At 41.5% G+C, this 23,531-nt stretch overlaps 1 protein-coding gene across 6 annotated transcripts in view; it reads left to right on the top strand.

Annotated features, from left to right (window-relative positions):
- Sytl3 (synaptotagmin-like 3) overlaps positions 1-23,531 on the top strand; it is an 85,911-nt gene that overhangs the window by 17,195 nt on the left and 45,185 nt on the right. For all 6 annotated transcript variants that reach the window (XM_005390516.2, XM_005390515.2, XM_013517359.1 and 3 more), the window contains one exon: positions 12,861-12,925. In XM_005390516.2, coding sequence (XP_005390573.1) covers positions 12,861-12,925 — 65 coding nt within the window. The remainder of the gene's footprint in view (positions 1-12,860; positions 12,926-23,531) is intronic.

The following is a 23,531-nucleotide window of genomic DNA, read 5'->3' as shown; positions in this document are numbered from 1 at the left end:
AGCCATTCCAGAAGTGTGCTGTGATCTTGCTGGGGGACTCGGGGCGCAGAAGAGGAAGGTAAACTGGCCGCGAGAGCACAGTTGCAAGGCGGAGGTGCTGGGTGAGGAGGTGGGAAGTCATGACGGGGAGCATGAGAGGTGGTCCCAACAGGCAGATGGAACTTGACTCCGGGCACGAAAGAGAGGGAAGAGTGAAAAATTATCGGGCCTGGCCGAACAGATGGCTTTGCATGTGGAACTGGATTGTAGGGTATCAGAAAACCGAAGGGAGAGAAAAGCAATAGAAAGAACCCAGTAAACAAAGACCGGGGAGACAAGACTTGGAGGAGGAAAGTTGGCTGAGAGTTGCTTTCTGCAGTGAGGAGACAGCTGTGGTCTTCATCAGGGGCCAATCAGCAAGGAGCTATTTCAACGAGAAGGGGGGCACTTCCAATCAGAAGAGCTGCTTGGGGGAAAAGAACGAAGAGAAGCTTTCCTGTATCATAGCCAGGCTTTTTGATTGGTGTTCGCCCCTTGAAACGTCTGACAGTTTCTGTGGTGCTGTGCTCGTGCTAAGTGACAACTATGTTCAAACGTCAAGGAGATTAAGCTTTATATTGTTGTATCCTCATTAAGAAAATTGAGCTTGATGGCTTAGGCTTGCCCTGATTTTTTCTCCTTTAGCATAATATACCATGCACTGTCATGAAATGACACAAGAAACCTGTTGATTGATTGATTGATTGTCCTTTTTTTGGCAGGGTCTTGCTATGCAGTTCAGGCTGGCCTTGAACTTGCAACAATCCACCTGCCTCAGCCTCCCAAGTGCTGGGACTACAGGTGTGCGCCACCGCACCTGGGCTTGAAATCTTTAGATGTTGAGGAGGTACTCTTGTCTGAGACTGTCTTCTTTGAATTTTGGTCTTTTTCCCTCTTTGTAATTGATTATGACCACAGCCAATCACTTACTCTTCAGGCGTTTGTGGACATTCTCTCTCTGTTTCATTAGGAGTGTGGTTTTTTGGTTAGCGGGTTTTGTTTGTTTTTGGAACCTAAGGCTTCCCAGGTGCCAGGCAAGCGCTCTACCGATGAGCCAAACATCCAGCCCTAGAGTTTTTGTTTTTTTCACTGGAGACATTGTTGGAAGTGGGGGTGGTTTGGATGGAACAGGTTCAAAACCTGTTGCTTGAGGCATTCTGTAAGGTGGCAAATATTTCAGCAAACAATGTGCAGCAGAACTTAGTAAACCAGTTAGAACAGAGACGTTTAGATGGAAAGTTTCACGTTGCAGCAGGTGTTGCTGGTGATTTCAGGGTGCAGTATGCTCTTGGATTGCTCAACTCCCTGCCTCTCACCTGATGCCAGTGGAGAGAAGCCAGGTGTGTTCAGTTGAGAACTGACCCAGACCTTGGCATTTTATTATCACATTCTCAGTTCCCAGATGGAGTCTTGAGTTATTGCTGCAAAACAGCAATGGCTAAAATAAGATTTTGGAAGCTTATTAAAAGGAATTTTATTTGGTTAGAATACATTTTAGGTTAGGATTGGGGTGTAAATATATTGTTACCAAATGACACATTATATTTTCTACATTTCATAAGGTAATTTTTACTGAAAAACAAGTGCCTTGTCAACAGAGGTTTTATAACAATTATGTTTCCTGCTTAAAACAAAACTTCCCAGAGTTTATAAAATGTAATCCTTGCCAGGCACGGTGGTGCATGCTTGTAATCCCAGCACTTGGGAGGCTGAGGCAGGAGGACCTTGTTAGTTCGAGACCAGCCTGGGCCACAAAGTGAGCTCAAGGCCAGCCTGAAGTGCATAGAGAGAGCCTGTCTCAGAAAGATAGGAAAAAAAAAATCCCACAAATTTCAGACTACACTCGGTATTCAAACAGATATATATCTATATCTATATCTATATTACTTAGAATTGAACTCAGGACCTTGTGCTTGCCAGGTAAGTGCTTCTGCCGCTGAGCTATATTCCCAACCCCCTACATTTTGATAAGATACTGAATCACCATTTTAAATTCCACAAATGTAGGTAACTAAAGTATGATAATAAATGGTCATACGCACTGTAGAGCTCCTCTACTCAAGTGAGTAAAAGGCCAGACTCTCCAAAAGATGAAGAAGTTGAGTGTCAGATACAGCGTGGGAGATTTGCCCAAGGATTGGTGCTCAGGCTAAAATCAGATTCCCACACTGCCTGTTTTCTGTTTCAAACTTGATTTCTTTTTTTCTTCCACATTTGATGTTTACCATTACGGATAGAAATTGCTCATAGATTTTTTGTTTCTGTTGTTGTACTGTGCGGGGGATCAGATGCATGGCTTCCCGTGCGCTAGGCAAGTGCTGTACCACTGAGCCATTCCCCGGCCCCCAAGTGTGCAGCATGAAAAAGTTTATCTAGATAAGTGAAACTTTTGTAGAATATTTCACATAGTCATTTTATAGATTTTTCTAGAGGTTAGCACTAAAATGAATCTCATCAAGGAAAAGCCTTTTCTTTGATAAACAGTTTGAATTAGCAATGGCATCTATCTATTTTGGTACTTCCAGTAGAGCTTGGCTGTTTCCCATGGAGTAATACAGTGTTTTCTATAGAAACGGGATAGATGGTAATTATAAGATATGACATTCTTCTTGTCTATAAAGCAAGTGGAATCAAGGGTTATACATATTATTCAAAACCTTATGAGATCAAAGCAGAGTAAAAACATGGAAAATTATGGAACATTTTTGGGGGCAAAAGCTTATGTGGTGCTTCTTAAGGAGCATGTTTTCACAGTGCTGTGTGTTGTTCTTGTTGAAAGTTAGAGTCATCACGAGGTCAGCATTTGATTAGTTATGGCAAATCCTGTCTTTAAATATGCAGCCCAGGCTGGCCTCAGACTTGCAGCGATCCTCCTGCCTCAGCCTCCCACGTGCTGGGATTACAGGCATGCACCACTGTCTTGGTTACTTTTCTCTCGTTGCTGAGACAAAATACCCAACACCCAAAATGAAGGAAGGAAAGGTTTAATTAGCTTACAGTTTGTGGAGGTTTCAGTCCATACTTGGCTGGCTCTGAAGCAGAAGGTAGCAAACCAACAAGAGCAAAGCGGGGAATGCAGCCAAACAGCAAACAGCCAGAGCAAAAAGGGAGGAATGGCGGCAAGCAGCTTCTTTCTTGCCTTACATCGTAAACAGGCTACCCCCACCTAAGGGGCGTGTAGCCCTCAGGTAATCTCCATGCCCTCCTCCTTCCACAGCTCAGGATGTATACAAAGTAAGCACCCTGGCTTCCTGCTGAGTCACTTAGCCAAACCTCTAGACTCCCCAAGTTGACACAATGTATCAACCATAACAACCACCATGAGCTTTCTGTTTCATTATGTTGTTCATACTGTAAATTGTCTCCTCTTCAGTAAGCAGAAGCCTGTCACCCTACAAGGGAGATCAGCCTCAAGATGCACTTTTCAGGGGCCGGTTCCTTGCATGGGAGCCAAGTGACTCTCTGGCTAGCACTCAGGCCCCAGTGTAGGCTAGAGTTAAGGTGGATGGGGAATGCTGGGCAGGCTGGTGTTTCCTTTGAAGTCACACCTTCATAAGAATCTCTACAACAATATACCCATTTCCATAGGAAATGGATCCTACACCAAATATACCTCATGGGTGATTTACTGATTTTATTGATTTCAGATGACCACTTCTCTCTACTGGCCCATTACTGCAGACACTTCAAATCACACTAATTAGCCCCTTTTCTGTTGAGAAAAGCTGCCGTGAGTTTCCGCCCAGTGGTAAAGCTGACCGTGGTCTGCTGTCCTCTTCTGCAGTCACTGCACTTTCTGGGGTGCTTTGATAATGATGGGATTAGATTTTGGAATATCTTTCTCAGATTCAAATTTACACTTAATGCTTTTCAGAAACTAACAGAGTTCCCTCTTGGAAGGAGAGGATTGGATTGTGCCCAATTCTGCGCTACAGTCCTTTACCCATGTGAGCAGTGCTTTTGTAACTATGTTTGTGAAGTCAATTGATAAGAAGGCAGTAGTCCCTTTTCCGTTTTAAAGTTGTAAAAGAAATTGTAACGAAGGACAAAAACTGTTACCTTGAATGGAGTTCCCAAAGCCTATCTTGTTGTTGCCCTTACTGCCATGATTACTTTGTTCAGTTTTAAAAGTGTTTTCAGGCTCCGTAATGAAACAGTGATAAGTGTGTTACTTTTATGCTTGGGAAAAGGACAAGACGTATGTAAGGTACTATTAACATACACTCTTCTCGGATAAAGCTGTATGAATTGACTTTAAATTTTATTTAGGAACCACAAGTATTTAAAATTTGGGTTTTACAGATGCTGACAGACCCTAAAACTAAGCATCTTGGAAAATCTTCTAATTGAATACAATGAAACTATTATTTGGTAGCAGCTTTATAACGTTGTAACTTCATGTATTTAAGCAATGTTCTCATGGCATTATCGTTCACAATACCCAGTATCTATCGACAGATGGGAAAACAAAATGGAGGGTACACAGGGAATGGAATATTCAGATATTCCATATAAAAGAATGAAACTGGGGCTGGGGATTTAGCTCAGCGGCAAAAAGCGCCTGCCTGGCAAGTGCAAGATCGTGAGTTTGGTTCCCGGTGCCAGAGAAAAACCAAAAAAATAAATAAATAAATAAAAGAATGAAACTGTGATACATGCTGTACCACGGATGAACCATGAGGACCGGTGAAATAGGCAAATATTTTATGATTCTAACGGTCTGAGGCACCCAGAATAGGTAAATCACACAGATAGAAAGTAAAATGGTAGTTACCAGGGACCAGGAGAGGGAACAAAGGGGAGTTAGTTATGTTTAGTAGAAATGGGGTTTCAGTTTGGAGAGATGAAGTATTTCTGGAGGTGGGTGGTGGTGATAGTTGTACAATCTTTCGAATGTATCTAATGCCACAGATGTGAAGAGATCGGCCAGTTCTCACATCAGTGATTCCATTCACCATAGAGAACGCGGCGGAAAACTATGCAGCGCCTCTGTCCCTTTAGAATTAGACGTGAGCATCTCATTTTTTGGTGTGATGGTTCTAGACCTGCGGGGCAGAGGGCTTTTTTTTTTTTTTTCATTTTATCAATATATATTTTCTGACAAGGCAGAAATACATGATTTAAAGATTTTTAAAATGTATAATGAAGTCCATGATTTTTGTACAGTCAAAAAGAATGATTCTGAGATTTTTAGCTCAAGAGACTGGGGTGTGGTCCTGGGGAGAAAGTGAATTCTGTTCTGGACCTGTCAAGTTTACTGTGACTCTATGTCAGCTGGATACATTTGGAGTCACTCTGTGAAGGAAGGGAAGGAGGTGGGGTTTAAGGTTGGATCTGGAAAGTTGGTGCATGTGGACGGCCAGGGGGAAGGGCGTCTCCAGCTGTACCCTGAGTTGGGGGGAGGTGGGGAGTGAGTGGGGAAAAGGAGAGCAGAGGTAAGGGGGCTTCATTTTTTTTTTCTTTGTCTTTTTGAGACAGGGTCTCGCTATGCAGTTCAGGCCGGCCTTGAGCTCACTTTGTAGCCCAGGCTGGTCTCGAACTCGAAACGATCCTCCTGCCTCAGCCTCCCGAGTGCTGGGATTACAGGCATGCGTCACCACGCCCGGCTCAAGGGGGCTTCATTTTGTAACTCTTTGCATTTTAAAACCATGAATGCTAATAAAAAATCTTTTTACCGAGTGAATTAATAGAGGCAAGCAATTGAGTTTGGCTGGCAGGTGTCCAGACACTTTAAAACACAACCTGGGAGAGTGGAAAAAGGAACCCATGGCTTCCCTAACCCCAGCCCTAACCCAAGGAACCCTAACCCCACCCCTAACCAGTGGAAGGTAGGTCAGGCATTAAATAGCAGTGGTATTTGTAAGTGCGGAGAGCTGGCGCTTGTGAAGGAAGGGTGTGGACAAGTAGATGTTGGAAGAGGCTCACGACCATCGCTGGCTGTAGAGATGTATCCCTGGGACCTGGTTCTGGAGATCACGATGAAACACCAACAGTGCACGTGTGACCCTTCACCATGGTTTCATCAGCTGTAACTCTCAGTGCAATTTCAATGAGAATGTTTGGTAAATAATTTCATTTGCCAATCATTTTAAAGTATTTACATTCTTATAGTTATCACTTTTTAGGTTGTATGACGTCTCCTTCCATAGTTATTTTTGTTTCCTGCTAGTTTTGTGCTTATATATATATATATACCACACTCAAACCAATTCTACATTTTAATCAACTTGCTATTGTCCATCTTTTGTGATCACCCTATTTGCCAATATGCAAGTTCTTTATTATTTCATTTTTCTGATCAACAGAAGTGCCTCTGGAGAAAAACTTTTTTTCCTCCAGAAGAACATGTGGGTGTTGTTTTCTAAGCCATTGCATAGGTCAGGTTGCTTTCCAGCGGTTTTTCCCTCAGGAGTAATCATCTCACTGGGTTTGAAAATCCTCAGTCATCTTCAAGAAATTCAGTAAATGCATCTTTATTGTCTTCTGAATTTAATATTACAGAGACATCTGAAGGTATTTTTATTTGTCACCTGGATATTATGCACTAGAAATGTGTCTCTACCCGCTTATCCTTGTAATTAAAATAGTTTTTAATGTATATATTGGAATAAGTCTCTCCACACTGATTTTTATGGGATGAGGAATCTTGTTCCAAGCTGGTTATTCAACTCCTTGGGTTTGCTTGTTTTTTAAACCGTGAACTTTTTTTCAGTAGATCTGATTATTGTAATTTTTCTTTTATGCCCCTTGCCCTGACTTCTTTTAGTGAATCGGGTGGCCTCACCCGCCTCTGTGTCAGGTTCTCCCTCAGCACTCCATGCCTTTTCCTTTCTTGTCCTCAGCCTCACTCAGAACTCCCTGACCTAGCTCTGCCCTTTGCTGGCATTAGAGCAGCGCACTCTGCTCAGGCATCACTAGGTTCCTAAATCTTCCTATATTCTGTCCCGGGTCTCTTTCCTGTGGTCTGGAATTTCCTCATATCTTTCTGGTTCTTCACACAGGCGGCTCTTCCATGCTCTTGAAGACTGACTGCTTCCAGAAAGTTCTCCCTGGCTCCCACAGTGGTGCATTCAGCAGCCATGTCCCTGGCCTGGCCAGCTCAGCTCTATTTATCCTGCCTATGGCCTCTTGCCTGATGCTCCTGGCCGCATCCTCAGACCTCGAGGCAGAGGCTGTGCTGAGCGAGAGCAAGTGCTTCTCCTCTCTGCCCTTCTCATGGCCCCAGGAGTACAGTGCATCTGCCTTCATCAGTCTGCTGGGGGAGGGTGGGTGGATGCATGGCGTCCAGCCCTGTGTTTACAGCTGAGGCTTTAGACAGAGACAGCTGTGTCAGGCCATAGTAGAATCTCTATTGCTTCAGTGAGTAGTTAGATGCAACAAACCAGGCATCACCATCTCGATCTTGTGACTGACCAGCCACGGACAGCCCAGGGCCTTACTTTCAGCCCATGCAGAGTTTTACATTTGTCATTTTAATATCTGAAAATGAGTGCACGGTCCCACCTTGCACATTTCAAGGGCGCAGCACATGCTCAGTGTCAGTGCAGAGCTGTGGGCTCTGCCCACTTTCTTCCCACCCCACCCCCTCATCCTCAGGGGCCCTTGCAGAGGGGGAAACACTCATTCGTGCACCAGCTCATGTGTCTTTAGCACCAGTCCTTGGGCTGTGACTGAGGCACAGAGGGTGCCTGCTTTCTCTCTAAGGTTAAGAAAGGGACACTTATCAATGTTCTGCAAAATGTGTTGGTAGCAGCTTGATAAAATCTTTTTTTGTTTTATCTTCATCTTGATCCTCTGCCTCCTATCATAGTTACCCAAGATTTAATCACAGTGATCTGTCTTTTTTTTCTGTAAAAAATATTGCAATCACATCAGCTGAGCTTGTGGAAAAAAACCAGGCTTTGTAACTGTAAACCGTCCCAGATGCAGGCCTCTTCAAAGTCCAACAGTTTTCATCTGTGTGTCCGCCCAGCACTATTTTAGCTGGGAATTACCAAAGAGTTGGACTGACTAACACAAGGAAGTTAGGTTGCTCTCAGTTTTACAACATTCACCTTCTTTATTTGGAGTTTTTGCAGCCTGTGTGTCTGATGAGCCACTGGGGCCCTCTTGAGGACTCTCTTGACACTTCCTTGCCATCAGGACACTGGTCAGAAAGCAGATCTGCCCGGGTGTGCTTTTTTCAGGCTTTGAAAGATTCCTGGCTATGTGGACCAATTTCTCAGCTCTTGGTAGCTGAATAGTGAAAATACCTTAAGTGACTCGAGGGACATGATATTCACTTTTCTTAGAGCATAAAGTGTAGGTGCAATAGCTTAACCATCTGCAGATGCAGATAAATTGAATGCAAAATAAAAATGCATTCCAACATCCTCTTTGGCTCAGAATAATGAGGCCAAAATATTATTGTTAGGATTCCTCATTGACCTTATGATGGAATGTTTGTATGTGAGAACTTGCAAAGTGCTTTTCAACAATGCTTTCTCTTTTGCTAGTGAAATGACAGCATTAGCAGGGTTCAAGACCACGAACATTGAAGCTGAAGCCTGCAGGAGCTTCTTACGCGCTCTCGATGCACCAGGGAGCACAGACGGATTTGTACTTCCAGCGATCCTCCTGCAGGGGCTGCCTCAGTGGAAAGGTCAGGGGCAGGACAGGTCTCCTGATCCCCCATCTCCTGCTCTCACAACCACCCCACATTTTTGCTTTTGGAGGTACATTTGCCAGTTCACTGAAACAATTTTAGAGAAGCAAGTTGTGGTTTGAGAAACTTAAAATCTTTCATCTACTGCTGAGCTTATCAAATGTTCCAAGAAGCTTTCATACCCTGATTGTGATCTAATCATCTAGGAAGAAGTGCTAAATGCTTCCTCTAGTTACTGTGAGTCACGCTATCCTGTGTTGGCTCTATGGAGGACAGACGCTGCAGGATCGGTTTGCCTCTGTTGTTGACAGGAAGACAAACAGTCCTCCTTTTAAAGCTTGAGATTTGATGTAATCAGGGAGTCTGTATAAAAGGTGGCTTGGAGTAACTGGCTTATGTAACAGCCTATTGTACACGAAGGGGTGAGAGACCTAGCTCAAATCTAGCATTCAAAGGAAACAGCCCCTAGTGCAAAAAGCAGTGGTCTTTATGTGTTTTGGGATGCTGGTATTTTCATCCTTCCATTCTTCAATCATAGATAAACCCAGCTGACCCTTGTGTTTGTCCCCAAATCTCTATGTGCCAAATTAGTCCCCGCTTGAACTTCACAAGGACTCAGTTGAGATGAGACGATTAGGTGACTAATTAGATAATTGCTACTAGGTAGCTGGCGTTTTTGTTTATTTGCTTCTGAAATCAGTCAGAGCGTTCTTTCAATTACAGATGTTTGCATGTTGGTTGCTTGGGCGTGCCCTTCCGCTCCTTTTCCCGAGCTGTCATCTTTTACACTTGTGTGTCTGTGTGTGTATCTACTCGTCAGTGTGCAGGCCTGTATCTGGGCCTGCGTTGAATACAGAAGGGTCTTAGATATGAGGGCTTTGGGTCACATGGGTGATGGGCTGGAGAGTGAGAGGGTACACTGGCTGGCATGGGTCCTGGCTTTTACTAGAGGTGGAAATTAGAACTAAAGCCTGAATTTTCAGGAAAAAGCTTTAATTGGAAAGCAAGAGAAGATGGTAAGTGGCTGTAACTGGAGGTGCTGACAAGCATCAAGCTGGTCCTTAACAGAGGAGGTAAGAGAAAATAGAAAAGGGACTCCAGCTTGAGTAGCTGGAGGGGCACATTGGTGGAGAGGAGCAGACTGCCCCGTCAGGAAAGCAGGAAGCCGGCTCTTACGGATTAGCTGAGGTAGCCAGGGTCTGGTGAATCATTATCTCACTCCTGATTCCCGCTCAGGTTGATTTGTTTTTTGTTTTTGTTTGTTTTTTTTTTTTTGGTTTTTCTCCGGTACCTGGAACTGAACTCACGACCTTGCGCTTGCCAGGCAGGCACTTTTGCCGCTGAGCTAAATCCCCAGCCCCTTTAGGTTGAATCTTGAGCTACACTTGGCAATTCTGTTCCTAGGGATGAATCTTCAGGACTTGATGGTCAATTCAGTTCCCATGAAATGAATCCTCATGACTTAAGGGGCAATTTCAGTCACCTGAGGCTCTGCTGGAATCTAAGGTGACCTTAGGTTTCAGGGACTGGAAATTCTGGGAGTCGCTGAATGTCTGTAAATCTCATATTTTGGTATTCATGGTCTTGAAGGGTAATGAAATAAGCTAAGTAAATTTAGGGCTAATAAACCTTGTTTTGCCAATTTTTAGATAGACATTCCCTAAATTGTTAGCATGCCTGTATGCACAAATGAGAAGACTTGGACCCAGAGTTTTACAAAATGAAGGTCAAGCTTTGTTCTACTTTTAGTTACCCATTGGGTGTTTGTAGGCCCAAGTTAAGTCATAGTTTTTAGTAAAAGCCACTTTCTTTTTTTTTTTTTATTTTAAAGAGTAAAAGAAGGATAACATAATAATAGGGGGGCTTACCAAATTACAGACAAAGTGGTAGGAAATTATCAATGGTTATTGTTTTACATATTGTTATCTATAAGATAGTTTCTCAGGAAAACAAATAGATAAATAATAGTGAGTTACAGACAAAAGAGGTAGGAGATTATCAATAGTTGTTGTACTATACTTTGGGATCTTCAAAGTGGTAAAAGCCACTTTCAAGTCCCTATCTTAGAAGAAAACACAAATCATGCATTTATTTATTTATTTATTTTTGATCATACTTTTAATGAGTTAAGGGCCCAGGAGTTAGTTTGTCCTTTGTCCTTTGACTATGTCAGGTTATGTCAGGTGTAGATTAGCTCAAATGCATCTCTGGCACCAGAAAAAAAATTGAGGATGTGATGGAGATTTGTCAGCTAAAGGCCTTCTGATTCTTGTCCACCTCATCTACTGTTAGACCCGTCCATGTCAGGTGTACTGTAGGTGTGGCGCTTCCAAGGAGTGGGGATTGTCTATTTACTGCATTAATCTCTCTAGTCCCTCCCCCCGTATTGCTGAGGATTAAACCCAGGGCCTCTTGCATGCGGAGGGTGAGTTTTATCACCAGCCTCATCCTTCCCTGGTTTTTAATGCTCTCTCTGCCTTCAAGTGCTAGAGGAGAAAACTGCTGAACGGTTATTACCTTAAGATGTTCTTTGTTGATTTAGTAGATTAAATATTCCAGTTTCTGATTTTATGGACCCTTTTGTTTTTTATTTCTGTTTTCTGAGACAGAGTCTTGCTATGTAGTTCAGGCAGGCTTTTTTTTTTTTTTCCTGGTACCTGGTATCGAGCTCATGACCTCGCACTTGCCAGGCAGGCTCTGTGCCGCTGAGCTAAATCCCCAGCCCCAAGACAGGCTTTGAACTCATGGCAATCTTGCTGCTTCAGCCTCCTGAGTGCCAGGATTATAGACATGTGCTACCATGCCCCAGTGGGGACAGGCTTTTCTGTCTGTCTCTAGGGGCATACTACAACTGAGTATTTTATGTGTTTCTGGCTCTGCATAGCAGTACTGATTATCAAAATTCTAGCATAAAGTTCTTAAATGTTCTGTGTACTGTACATTCCCTTGTTCTGGAAAATACACATTGGTAATAATCACGTATGTACCCATCAGAGAATAATAGTTTCTAACAAGATGAAGAGAAGAAAGTGGTTGATATCTCTGATAATTACTATTACTCCATAAAGACAGGATATTTTAAAAAGTTGGATTGGCGTGGTTGTGATTTTGTTTACATTAATGGCATTCTCAAACATTAACTTACAGTCCACTTGAGATCATGTAGAGCTTAAAAGAATCTAGTGGAAAACTTATTTCAACAAATAGCTTAAAGACAAGAATTTGCCACAAATTGAAGTTCATTTATTTTTTTTCTTAAACTTGCATAGCCAAAGAATCGACAAGTTTTATGGCACATTCATTTTTATTCTTTTGCAGTGCTGGAGATCAAACCCAAGGCCTACTGCATGCTAAGCCCACACTGTAGCACAGAGCTACATTCACAGCCCATGTGGCATATTATTTTAAGGATGTAAACAATTTATAACATCTCTATATTTACTTTATTGTACCCTAAAAGGATATTAAAAATTCTAATGAAGTTCTTTGAGTGAAATGAGGTTTCTCCAGAAATTTGGAAACAGTCAGAATAAAACACACTTTGGGGCCTCAGTTTCTTTTTTTTTTTTTTTTTCTCAGTTTCAAGAAGTTAGCACATGAGGTTGTCTTTTGTGCATGTGACAAGCTAGGAGGTGCCGTCCTTGGGAGCTGACAGGGGTCATTCCCTCAGATCTCAAGGGTTCGCTTGGACCCAGGTTCCAAGACCTCCATTAAAGCACATGGGTCCCATATTCCAGGAGGAGGTCATCTACTCTTGTGACTTTTGGCAAATTTCCAGGTAAACATAAACCAACATTATCTGGAAGATGAACTTTCTCTTGGTCAAATAGAGTGTTGAATTTTTCTGGAGCTTCTCTTTCATGCCCTTGCTTCCCACCATTAACATGGTGTTCATTTTGATGACAATTTTGTTTCACTTTTTGTATTTTTTCAGAGAATACTAAGTACTTGATATGTGCTGGGCACAAGCATCTGTATCTCACATGCACATGTCACATGTGGGGTGAATTAGAGCAGGACAGTCAGCTTTGTTGCTAACCAGTCAAAATCATTTAACCTCTAAAAGAAATCTATAAAATGATATGTTTGGTCCCTTGTAAAACTAATATTTTGTGATATAATTTCTCTAATTTTTATTGGCCCCAAATAGCACTGTTCATATCCACTGTCTGAGGCTTCCTTTCTGCTTGTTTTTCAGAAAGGTGAAAATAAAAACTGGAGAATGGTTCTTTGAGGAACGAGCCAAGAAATTTCCTACTGAAGGTAAATAGTCTTAGAACTTTCATTCAAGTAAACTGACGCATTCCTAGATTTAAAATGTTTGGTGCTAAGACTTTAATTATGAAAAAGCCTTATGGGCTCAGAAATGTCAAAAGACAAAATTACAATAAATTTTCTTATGGACCCAACAGCTTTTTCACAGCTCATGAGTCAGGCAGCCTTCAGGGTACAAAACAGAATGAGACCTCGTACTGGGTGATAGAAGGACAGTGGGATTTGTCAGGTAGGGACAGGAAACAGAACAATAGAAGGAAAGCTGATTGGCTAACAGGTTATTTCAGGTTACTTTTTTGTAAGGATTAAAGCAAATGGAATGTCCTTAATATGTGGACTCATGTAGACTGGAATCTCCTGTTTTAGGGGGAATATGGTCTCTCCTGTTTTGGGGATCTGCTTCTTTAGCAGATAGATACCTGCCTCTTTAGAGTTTCAGTTTGATTATGTGGTGTTTAGCGTAAGTGACTCCATTTTGTTTTGGTCTGGTCTCTTAGGGTCTAGTATAGGAGCAACAGCCTCTGTAAATTTTTTCAAGTAGTAGATCAGCCCAGTGTCTGGCCCTCCTGTTTTATTTGCTTGAGCTTTGCTCCTTCTGTACCTTAGCACACACCTTTCATCTCCTTTACTTTTGTCTTTTTCCTCTCTACTCCCTGTCTTGGAGCTGGCCACCACCTCTAAGGCTTCTGCTCCATGAAATTTCCCTGTCCTCTTGCTTCTAGGAGTGATACCTTCTCTCTAGAACAGCAACAGCTTCCAGACTGTACATTTCTTCCATAATTATTGCAAAGTGCATTTTATTATGGAATTATGCACATGCTTCTATTTCTTTCCATAAGCAGAAAGTGCTTTTAAAAAATCTCATTTGCCTCATAGCACCAACTCAGTACTTTGTTCTTGATCTTTGATCAAAATAATTGAATAACTGAGGACCACAGGGAGTGAACAGCATTAGAAGAGAGCAGGTACAGGTGATTCCACGGTGAGCACATGCTGAATATGAGTGGAAGTGTGCCTTTGATCTGGATACCGTGACGGTCCTATAATGAAGTGCTTGCAAAGTATGATGTGACTGTGTAATCAGTAGCTAAGACAAAACCGTGGAAAGAATGAGTAGTGCTTTGGTCACAAAACTGAGCATGTCAGCTGTGTGTGGTGGTGCACACCTGTAATCTCAGCACTCGGGAGGCTGAGGCAGGAGAATCATTGCGAGTTCAAAACCAGCCTGGGCTACAAAGTGAGCTCAAGGCCAGCCTAAATTGCATAGTGAGACCCTGTCTCAAAAAAACCCCCCCAAAACCCGAAAAAACAAAACCAAAAACCAAAACCTGAGCATGTCCCAGTATGATCAAGAGCCAGATAAAGGTATAGACAAATGTTATCAAATCAACTCTTCTGTGACCGTGATTCTGGTGCCTTAGACCAACCTAGACAGTACAGGGTAACTTGAAACATGCTTTCTAGAAAACATGAGTTTGAGATAGAGAAATAAGCCATCTCTAAATTTGTTGACAGTAAGAAAAGCCATTCATTTGATCACTGATAGCTTTTATACGTGGCACTGGTGCCTGAGGTACAGAGTCAGTAAGTACTAACTTCTCCCCTAGATTATATTCCTGGCCCTGCGTACTCAAGAAAAAATGATGCTCCTGCAGAGTTCATTGGAAATCTAAAGGAAAGTAAAATGCTTGGGCAACAGAAGGAAGCAAATGTGTCTGGCTTCATCAAAGCCAGTGTTTCAGCCCAACCCCCCACCCCAAGTAGCTTCGTTAGATATGTTTTCCTAATGCTGTGCCCTACATTGTGATAGCCCAGGCCTTGTGTACACATCCACGTACTGAGGCCTTCTGGACAGCCACAAACCACTCATTGTGATAGCTGCAATGTGTTTGTCCCCTGAATACCAATTTCTGCCTTAAAAATTGCCTCTACCCACTAACATTTAGAATATGTAATTGAGGCGAAGACACATAACACAGGGGCTGTTTCTGTTTTTATTGCCTTGTTCCATTTTTTCAAATTATTTTATTCGTTGGGGATCTAGAGCCTTTATCAAGTGGTAGATACAGTCTCATATTCTTCTTTTTCCTTTCCTTTTATTTTATTTTATTTTATTTTATTTTAAAGAGAGTAGTAAATGAGAAACAAACACAAAAAAGTAGAACAGTAGCAGCATACCAGTATCATGAACATAAACGAATCGCAGCAAGAACATTCAAAGTGATACAGAGTCTCAAGACAAAACAATACGAATCAACAGTGGTTGTTACATTACATATCACTACCCTCAACTACATTGCTCAGATTACCAGATGTGAGAATGAAAGACTGCTCAAACCATTAAAGAGAATAAGAAAACAATTCTTCGATAAAACATTAGAGATAATGCAGAGTTTCACTAGACAAGACGGTAGAAGTTCACCATTGTAATTCCATTGCATTAGTCTCATATTCTTTGTCTGTCTGTCTGTCTCTCTGTTTCTCTCACCCCTTCCTCCCTTCCTGTCTTTTCTCCTTCCCCTTCCCCCTCCCCCCTTTCCCCATTCCTAGTTCAGAAACAAGACTGCAGAGAATAAAACTTGTGATGTCTCAATACCAAGACATCCTGAAAATGTTTTAGATAATATTGCATCATTATATCAGATAAGTGAATTAATTTTCCATCCAGGATGTGCATGAATGCGTGCCTATGTGAGTACGCCCACATGGTGCGTGTGTGTGTGTGTGTGTGTGTGTGTGTGTGTGTGAGAGAGAGAGAGAGAGAGAGAGACTGGGTGTGAATGAGTTGGTGGGTGCATGTGTATACACACCCGTTATCTTTTTAGCACCTCTTCCTCTTCTTATCAAGTGGGAGATGTAGGTTACCATGGCAACTTACTGAGATAAAAAGGGGAGGTGGAAAGAGAGAAAACTGATATTCCAGGGTTCCCTTTCTTGCCTAGCAACTTTCTACAAGAAAGAAAATGTCAGTGAGGAAAGAAGCCGGGCATGGTGGTGCATGGCTGTAATTCCAACCCTCTGGGAGACTGAGGCAGGAGGATTGCAAGTTCAAGCCCAGCAATTTAGCAAGAAGCTGTCTCAAAATAAAATAAAAATAAAAAGAGCTGGCGTTGTGGCTCAGTGTAAAGGTACCAGGTTCAGTTCCCAGTACTGCTAATAATAATAATAATAATAATAATAATAATAATAGTAATAATAATAATAATGAAAAGAAAGAAAAAATAATGTCAATTTAAGAACAAAATTTTTTTTTGCTAATGTTATTTCTGCCAACTTATAAAACAAACACTAACAAACTCACAGAAAAACCCCAAATTTGTTCTCAACAGTGCTTCCTCGAATGCTGAGGTGTCTCACAGTTTTTTTGGTCCCGTTTCAGTGGCGTGGGCGTCAAGAGGCACAGAGAGAAGCAGAGAACTGCCAGGCAGGGCCGGCACAAGTAGTTTTTTGAGGCAGACCAGGTGGGGGTGGAGTTTGTAGCAGGGGACTCAGGGAAGGTAATGAGAGTCACCTACTGAAGGCTTATGCGGCTAGGCAGGAATCCGCCTTCCTCCTTCCTGTCTGTGCTGCTAAGGAAGAAGCAGGAGAAACAACGGAGAGGTGGAATTAAATTTGTGCGCTGGCTCAGTTAAGGTCAAGCTGGGAAAATAGAAACCGTGTGGTAATTTGAACAGTGAGCCCTGAATCCAGGGGCTGGCTAAGCAGACACTATCGGGGGACTGAAAGAGCAGAAGGGAGCAGTGAGGGGTCACAGAGAAGGTAACTGCAAGAAGCAGCCACCCCGCTGAGCAGCAGGCTCCTCTGCTGAGGCCACACCAACCGGGCAGCAGGGGAACAGGAAGGACTGGACCCCTCTCCCTCCTGTCCCACTGGAGCCCCCGTTGTACCTTAATAGAGATCCAGCTATAATCTCAGCCCTCTGAAGTATGCGAGAAAACAATGTGATTTTGCTATTTCTATATTTTTTTGTTGTAATGTTACGGACAAGGCTTTTTCCAGCTCCTCCATCCTAAGCTAAAAAAATCGGATGGTTTAAGCCATAAGAGGCTATGAGGCAACTCAGATGTACGCCTCTTGGTAGGAAATCGGTTTATCTATTCCTTCACAGCAAGTGTCCCTAAAACTTAGTGGCTTACAACAATTAACATTTTTATACCGCTTCTGTCTTCAGCCGAAGCCTGGGACTGGAGGCCCTGCTTTCTTGGGGCTCGTGCACGTACCTGGCCAGGTGCTGCTGGTGCTGGTGGGAGGGCTCAGTTTCTGGCTATATGGATGTTTCCACGGGGCTGCTTGAGTGTCCTCATGAGCTTCCCCCAGGTGTGTGATCCAAGAGAGACAGAGGCAGAGCACTATGATTTTACTTACTGATTTAGTGGCACTGGGGATTGGACCCAGGGCCTCATGAATGCAAGGCAAACACTCTACGGCTGAGCTATGTCCCCAGCACCGGAAGATCCTAGATCAGTGAGCTTCAGAAGGCACAGCCAGTCCTTTCTGCACTATCGTATTAGTCTCACAGGTCAGCTATAAACAGGGTAAGAGGGGTTACACAAGGGGGCAGCAGGAGACGCAAACGAGGGGCCCTCCTGGGGCTGGCTCTCCTGTACCCTTACTGGGAGAGCAGCACACCTCTCATTCTGCCTCCTGCCTCCCAGACCTGAGAACCACGTGCAATACCTCTGTCTTGCTCATCCACTGCAACACTCAGTCAGCAGGTCCTGACGCGTGTGCTTCCCCGCATCTGTTGACTCTTCCCTCTGCCTTTCACTCCCACTTCCAAAGCAGCAGTTAGTTCCTAGCTGCTTCCTTCCATCATCCATCTTCTGTTCTGCAAAGAAGAGCTTATTTTTCTCTTTCAAAAGGAGTTTTTATTTTCTGATACTAGAAGTAACACGCACATTGCAGAATATTTGTGTGACTCCTTGTAGGAAATGTGTTATCCAAATGGGAAATAGAACAAATTGCAGATTGTTATCCGATCTCCTCCCCCCCCCCTTCCATTCCTTTTTCTTAGGCGATGATGGGCATATGTGTACACTCATCAATTTGTGGGTGTATTTATAATCAGACTATATATAGGCTTGTTTTTCTGGTGCTGAGATTGAACTCAAAGCCTTGTGCATTAGCATGTTCTCCACCACTGAACTACACCCCTAGTCCCTATACGGAGTTTTACCTTTCTTTCTAAATTCAATTTAGTGTAAACATTTTCCTACATGACTAAGATTTCTTCTGAAATACACTTGATAACTCTATAAAATATGTCACATTTAGGCATTACAATTTATTTAACCAATCTCTTATTATCAGAAACTATGTCATTTGATTTTTCGTAGTACAGATAACATTGTAATGAACATATGTGTATCTGGGCACCTCTGTTTATTTCTTTAGGGTAGATTCTTACAAGAATGGCCCGTTAAATGTCTGAATGTCTGCATGGCTTTTGATATGTTTTGCCACATTTTTGTCCAGGAAGGGCATATTCATTTATACTCTTCTAGGTGAGTACACCAGCTGCCTTCTCCCCACTCAGGCCCTCTTTATGTCTTTTTTTTCTGTTTTTTTTTTTTTTGGTACTTGGAATCAAACTCAGGACCTCGCACTTGCCAGGCAGGTGCTGTGATGCTGAGCTATATCCTTGGCCCCCTCGTTATATATTTGTCTTTTTTGGGAGGTGGCACTGGAGATCAAACCCAGGGCCTTGTGCATGAAAAGCAAGAACTCTACCACTGAACCACATCCCCAGCCCCTCTGTCTTTGTCTTTGAAGCATGATTTCAAATTATATTTGTGATTCTGTTTTCAACATAAATGTAATATGTATTCATTTAAAAATTAGAAAAGGGGGCTCAGGATATAGCTCAAGGAAATGAAGAAATCACAAAGACAATGTTAACACAGTAACTTCCTTCAGAGAGCAATTGTTAACATTTTGTTACACTCCTAAAAGAACAGAAATGCCTGTTTTGTGGATGTATATGAGTGTATATTTATGCATATACAATATGCACACATTTAAAAAAGGTTGAACCATAGGTTGAATATTAAAGTTTTTAGGTTAAAAAAATGATTGAATAGAGGCAGCCTCACAAGGGTCAAGCCAATATATTTGTGCAAATGCTATCAAGTTGTTCATAGTTTTATCTTGACATGTCTTTATATAATAATTTATAAAGAATATTTTCCATATCTGTAAACATCATTTATTGTATGATTTCTTCACCTAATTCCATCATCAGAGAATGTCATCATTTGTTTAGCCAACTTGTGATTGCTTGATGATTAGGGAATTTCCAATTTCTTATTACAATTTGGGGAGTTTATAATATTAAAATTATAACAATGTTGTGAACAACCTTATAGATAAATCTTTAGCATTTCTCTCAATGTTTCTACAAAGAATGGCAGGATGGAGGTTAAGAATATTGCCTTCAGAATGGGTGTGACTTAATACTAGTGTGAATTATCCTAAAAAGAAACAACAGCAAAAAATTTGTAAGGTTGATGAAATCACATTGATAGTCCAAAATGGTGTTCTTTTTAAATTTGAATTCATCTAATTACTAATGAGATGGAATATTTTCCACTATTTTGAACTTTAGTAGATGTTCTTTGTATGTTAAGACTACTAGTTCTTATCAGTGTTGTTAGTTAATTGCATATGTACCTTTCCAGTTTGAAGTCTATTATAAGCTTTTATGGTTTCTGACATACAGAAGTTTGTTCCTAGTCAAATCCGTCTTCTCCAGTGTAACTTCTCTCTCCCCCTCTTTCACTTTTATGTGTAGAGACTTTTTCCTCATCCAGCAATCAGTTAACTATTCACATTTACTTTCTTCTAACTTTTACTTAACTTTTCTCAATCCTCAACATTCTAGGTACTGATTTGACGTAATCTGTTGGGTCTCGCTGTTTTTAAACCCAGGGCTATTGATTTGCACAACTTGAAGGCACTGTCCCTATGCTCCAAGAAGTTCTGTTCATAGGATACTTTGTGATGTTGTCCCCTCCACCTGCCAGTCCAGGTGATTCTGCCCGACCCATAATTTGCGTTCATTAAGGATAGGATCTGTGAGTAAATGAGTGGAGATGAGAGAATTGAGCAAGGATAGGATGATTGGTTATAAAAGGTGATGTTATAAATAGTAGTGCCCATCATCAAGGCTTAGCACTAAGAAAGAACCTTTAAAAATGTAAAGTCAGAATACTTTTCCTTTCTGGCATCTGGAAGCCCATAGCTAAATTTGATGTTCAGTTGAAGTAATTCTAGGAATCATTATACCCTCATCATCCAATTTCCTTTCTGTATGCCTTATTTCTCTTTTAATAGTCCTATTAGATATCTGCTGTTTTGGGGCTGGGGATTTAGCTCAGCGGCAAAAGCGCCTGCCTGGCAAGCGCAAGGTCATGAGTTCGGTTCCCGGTACTGGAGAAAAACCAAAAAAAAAAAAAGATATCTGCTGTTTCATAACAGTGCTCCCAAATTTTTCCTGAAAGTAGACAAAGTATAAGTCATGATCCAATGAGGAAAATAGAATTTGATTATGACAGTATTTATTGTGCAAACTTCCCAATCATTAAAAAGTTAAGAATATGCAAAAGGCCCCAGTTCTTCGTTTTGCAGTGAGATGGTATAAAATATTTTTTTTTTAAATTTTTAAACTTTTTTTTCTGATTACAGACTGGTCGTTTTTCTTTTGGGTTGAAACTAGCTTGCATTCACATTTATTATTAGCTTGGATTTCCTTACGCATCCAGTGAAACAACCTCCCAGGAAGCAGGTGCACCTCTAAATTCTACTGGTAACTTTTACCTCTGAGACTGACTGCAGCATAGCCCCAGTCTGATTACAGACTGGTCTTTTTTCTCCAAGACTTTGTAGTTAAATATTTAATTCTGTGGTTTTAAAATAATTACTTATATGCTGCAGTTGAGGTGAATCTGTGCTGCATCAGGATTATCAAAACATCTGGATTTTCATACCAGCTCTCAACATGTCGTTATGAGCTCTCAAAATTCCTTTAGGAAACTCCTCCCAGCCATCCTGGTACTGGATTTTTCATCCCTTCTGACCACAAGCTTATGACAATCTGTACAGAGAGTTTTTAATGTGGCTTTAGTGAGCTGTGGTCTAGGGGTAAAGCTTAACATGCTTTCAAATTCAAAGTACTTGGCCTGCACACCATTTTTTTTCAGTGGAATGTCATAATGATACTGGGAGTGGGCTCCCAAGAAGATGTGTTTAACAAGTCCCCAAAGAATTCTTTTCATGCACTGTTGGTTTGAGGGTCCCTGGTAAAGAAGCCAAGTTAATGAACAATTACGATGGGGGTTTTCTAGATCACTCATAACTAGAAAACGGAAGCTGGAAATCCATCTTTACTCTTTTGGCATCTGCTGAGCACACAAAGATGGTGCTCTCTTTTGGCTCCCTGCTGTAAATGGACATTCTTTACTTCTGGGGGTGATGGTTTTGCTTTTGTTTTACAACCATGAGATTTTATTGCTTGATATTCAAACTTAAAAGTAGAAAATGACAATGCTAATGCTTTTCATACTAACACTGTTTCAAGTTTAAAAGAGGTTAAATGGAGTATATAAATGACAAATTTTCACTTTGCTGTTAGCATTGGGGAAATACATTTTAGACTAGCTGAACCTCAACATAGCCTCTGATGATTCTCTCAGCGACCCATGACTAAGTAGGATGAATACTGTGTCTAATAATTATGAATGAAAATAATTTTTATCCTCCCCTTCCAGTAGTAAATTTAAATGTGATTTAGTTCTTAAAGGGCTTTTTCAGAGTTTCTGAAATGAGCAGCTTGGCTATTGACAATCTGATCAAGGGATTACGATATTTTTGTCTTGCTGCTTTTAGAATTCCCCATTTGTCGTTTCCTTGACAACCTAGTAATAAAATGCCTTGCAGAGGACCTTTTGGGTTGAATCTAGCTGACATTCACATTTATTATTAGCTTGGATTTCCTTACGCATCCAATGAAACAACCTCCCAGGAAGCAGGTGCACCTCTAAATTCTACTGGTAACTTTTACCTTTGAGACTGACTGCAGCATAGCCCCAGTTCCATATGATGGGTGACCATCCTACCAGCCAGGAATCAAAAGTTCCTCATCCTCCACCCTTTAATCCTTTTTCTTCCCAAACCACAGAAGTGTAGCCTGTTACTCCTGTGGGATTTTTGATCCTTCACTTTCTAACGTACCTGGCAAGTAAATAATTCAATCTGAACTAAAACTTCCTTACTGTGGCCATTGTAACTCTAAATTACCTATAGTACATGGGTGTGGAACCTAGTTTAGTTCAATCTGATTCCATTGGATTGAGACTTCGTTACAGGACCTAGTCCAGTTTCTGTGGTGACTGCCAAAGATCATACCCTCTTTCACAACACAAACTAACCCTGGATTTGAAAGCTGAAAAGGTTGGGGCTCAGTGTAAGAGCAGAGATCCTTGGAGAGGAGCTTACAACTCTCTATAACTCCAGGGGACCTCAAGAAGAAGCAAGGGTACCTTTTTCCTTCATTCCTCAGAGGGTCTTAGGAGCTGCTGACAGTCACTTTGGGTGAAGAAACCTTTAGGGCAAACTGAATTCAATTTAACAGAGTCAGATCCAGAATATATAGAGAATTTTTAAAATTCACATTCGCTTTTTAGAAAAAGCTCTACCAGATGCTAAAAAGCAGTTCATAGTCTACTGTTGCAGGCAGTCAGCAGACTCAGATCAGTTACCATCAACCTTCAGTAGATCTTAAATAGATCCTTGGAGAGGAGATAACAACTCTGTATGCCTCAAGAAAGGCCAGCGGACCTCAAGAAGAGTCAAGGGTACCTTTATTCCTGCATTCTTCAAAGAGTTCTTTGAGGATGGGAAAAGTTACTGTCCAGCTTTGGTCCTTATTACCAGTATGGAAACCAAACCAGAATCTCTGTTTGATAGAATGTAGGTAGCTTTCATTAAATGGAAAGTTTTTTCTCCTGCAGCTAAGTACAAGACTAATGTCTGGTGGCAGAAGGACACAAGATAAAACATACTTTGTGCCCAGAGGGTTATAAATCTGCCATTATTAATTTTTTCCCCTTGTGGAAAGCATTAGGTTCTGATTCACAGTAATGTACTTGATCTTCTTTAATCTTGAGATGCTGGCTTGGCCACAGTGCTATCTCAGCTCAGAACTGCTCTAATGACTCAGATTCCTAAAATGACTCTGGACTCCAGCTCCAAACCATTTCAAACCTTAGTTAAAGCATGACGTTATGGGGTACATATAGATAGTAAAAGAGGTATGATAGTGCAGCAATTGAACATATCCATCAGCTCACATTGTGTGTGTGTGTGTGTGTGTGTGTGTCCAGATCTAAAACCAGGATATCATAACTCATTACACGTTGAGGGATTTTTTTAAATCAAAAACTTTGAGAGATTTTTCCATTTTTATAAGCTAAAGATTGGTTTAAAACTTTATTGTTCTAGGGCCTTGTCTTCCCTATTTAAAAAATAAACCCTAACATACAGCACTTGTTCGTCACTCACCCCCAACCCAGGTTTTGTTCACCTTTCTCCAGTATTT

Source organism: Chinchilla lanigera, unplaced genomic scaffold, assembly GCF_000276665.1.
Source record: "Chinchilla lanigera isolate Chin_1 unplaced genomic scaffold, ChiLan1.0 scaffold00038, whole genome shotgun sequence".
In the NCBI taxonomy this organism is placed as follows: domain Eukaryota; kingdom Metazoa; phylum Chordata; class Mammalia; order Rodentia; family Chinchillidae; genus Chinchilla; species Chinchilla lanigera.
Note: the sequence above shows the minus strand (reverse complement) of the source record. Positions and strands in the feature narration are given on the sequence as shown.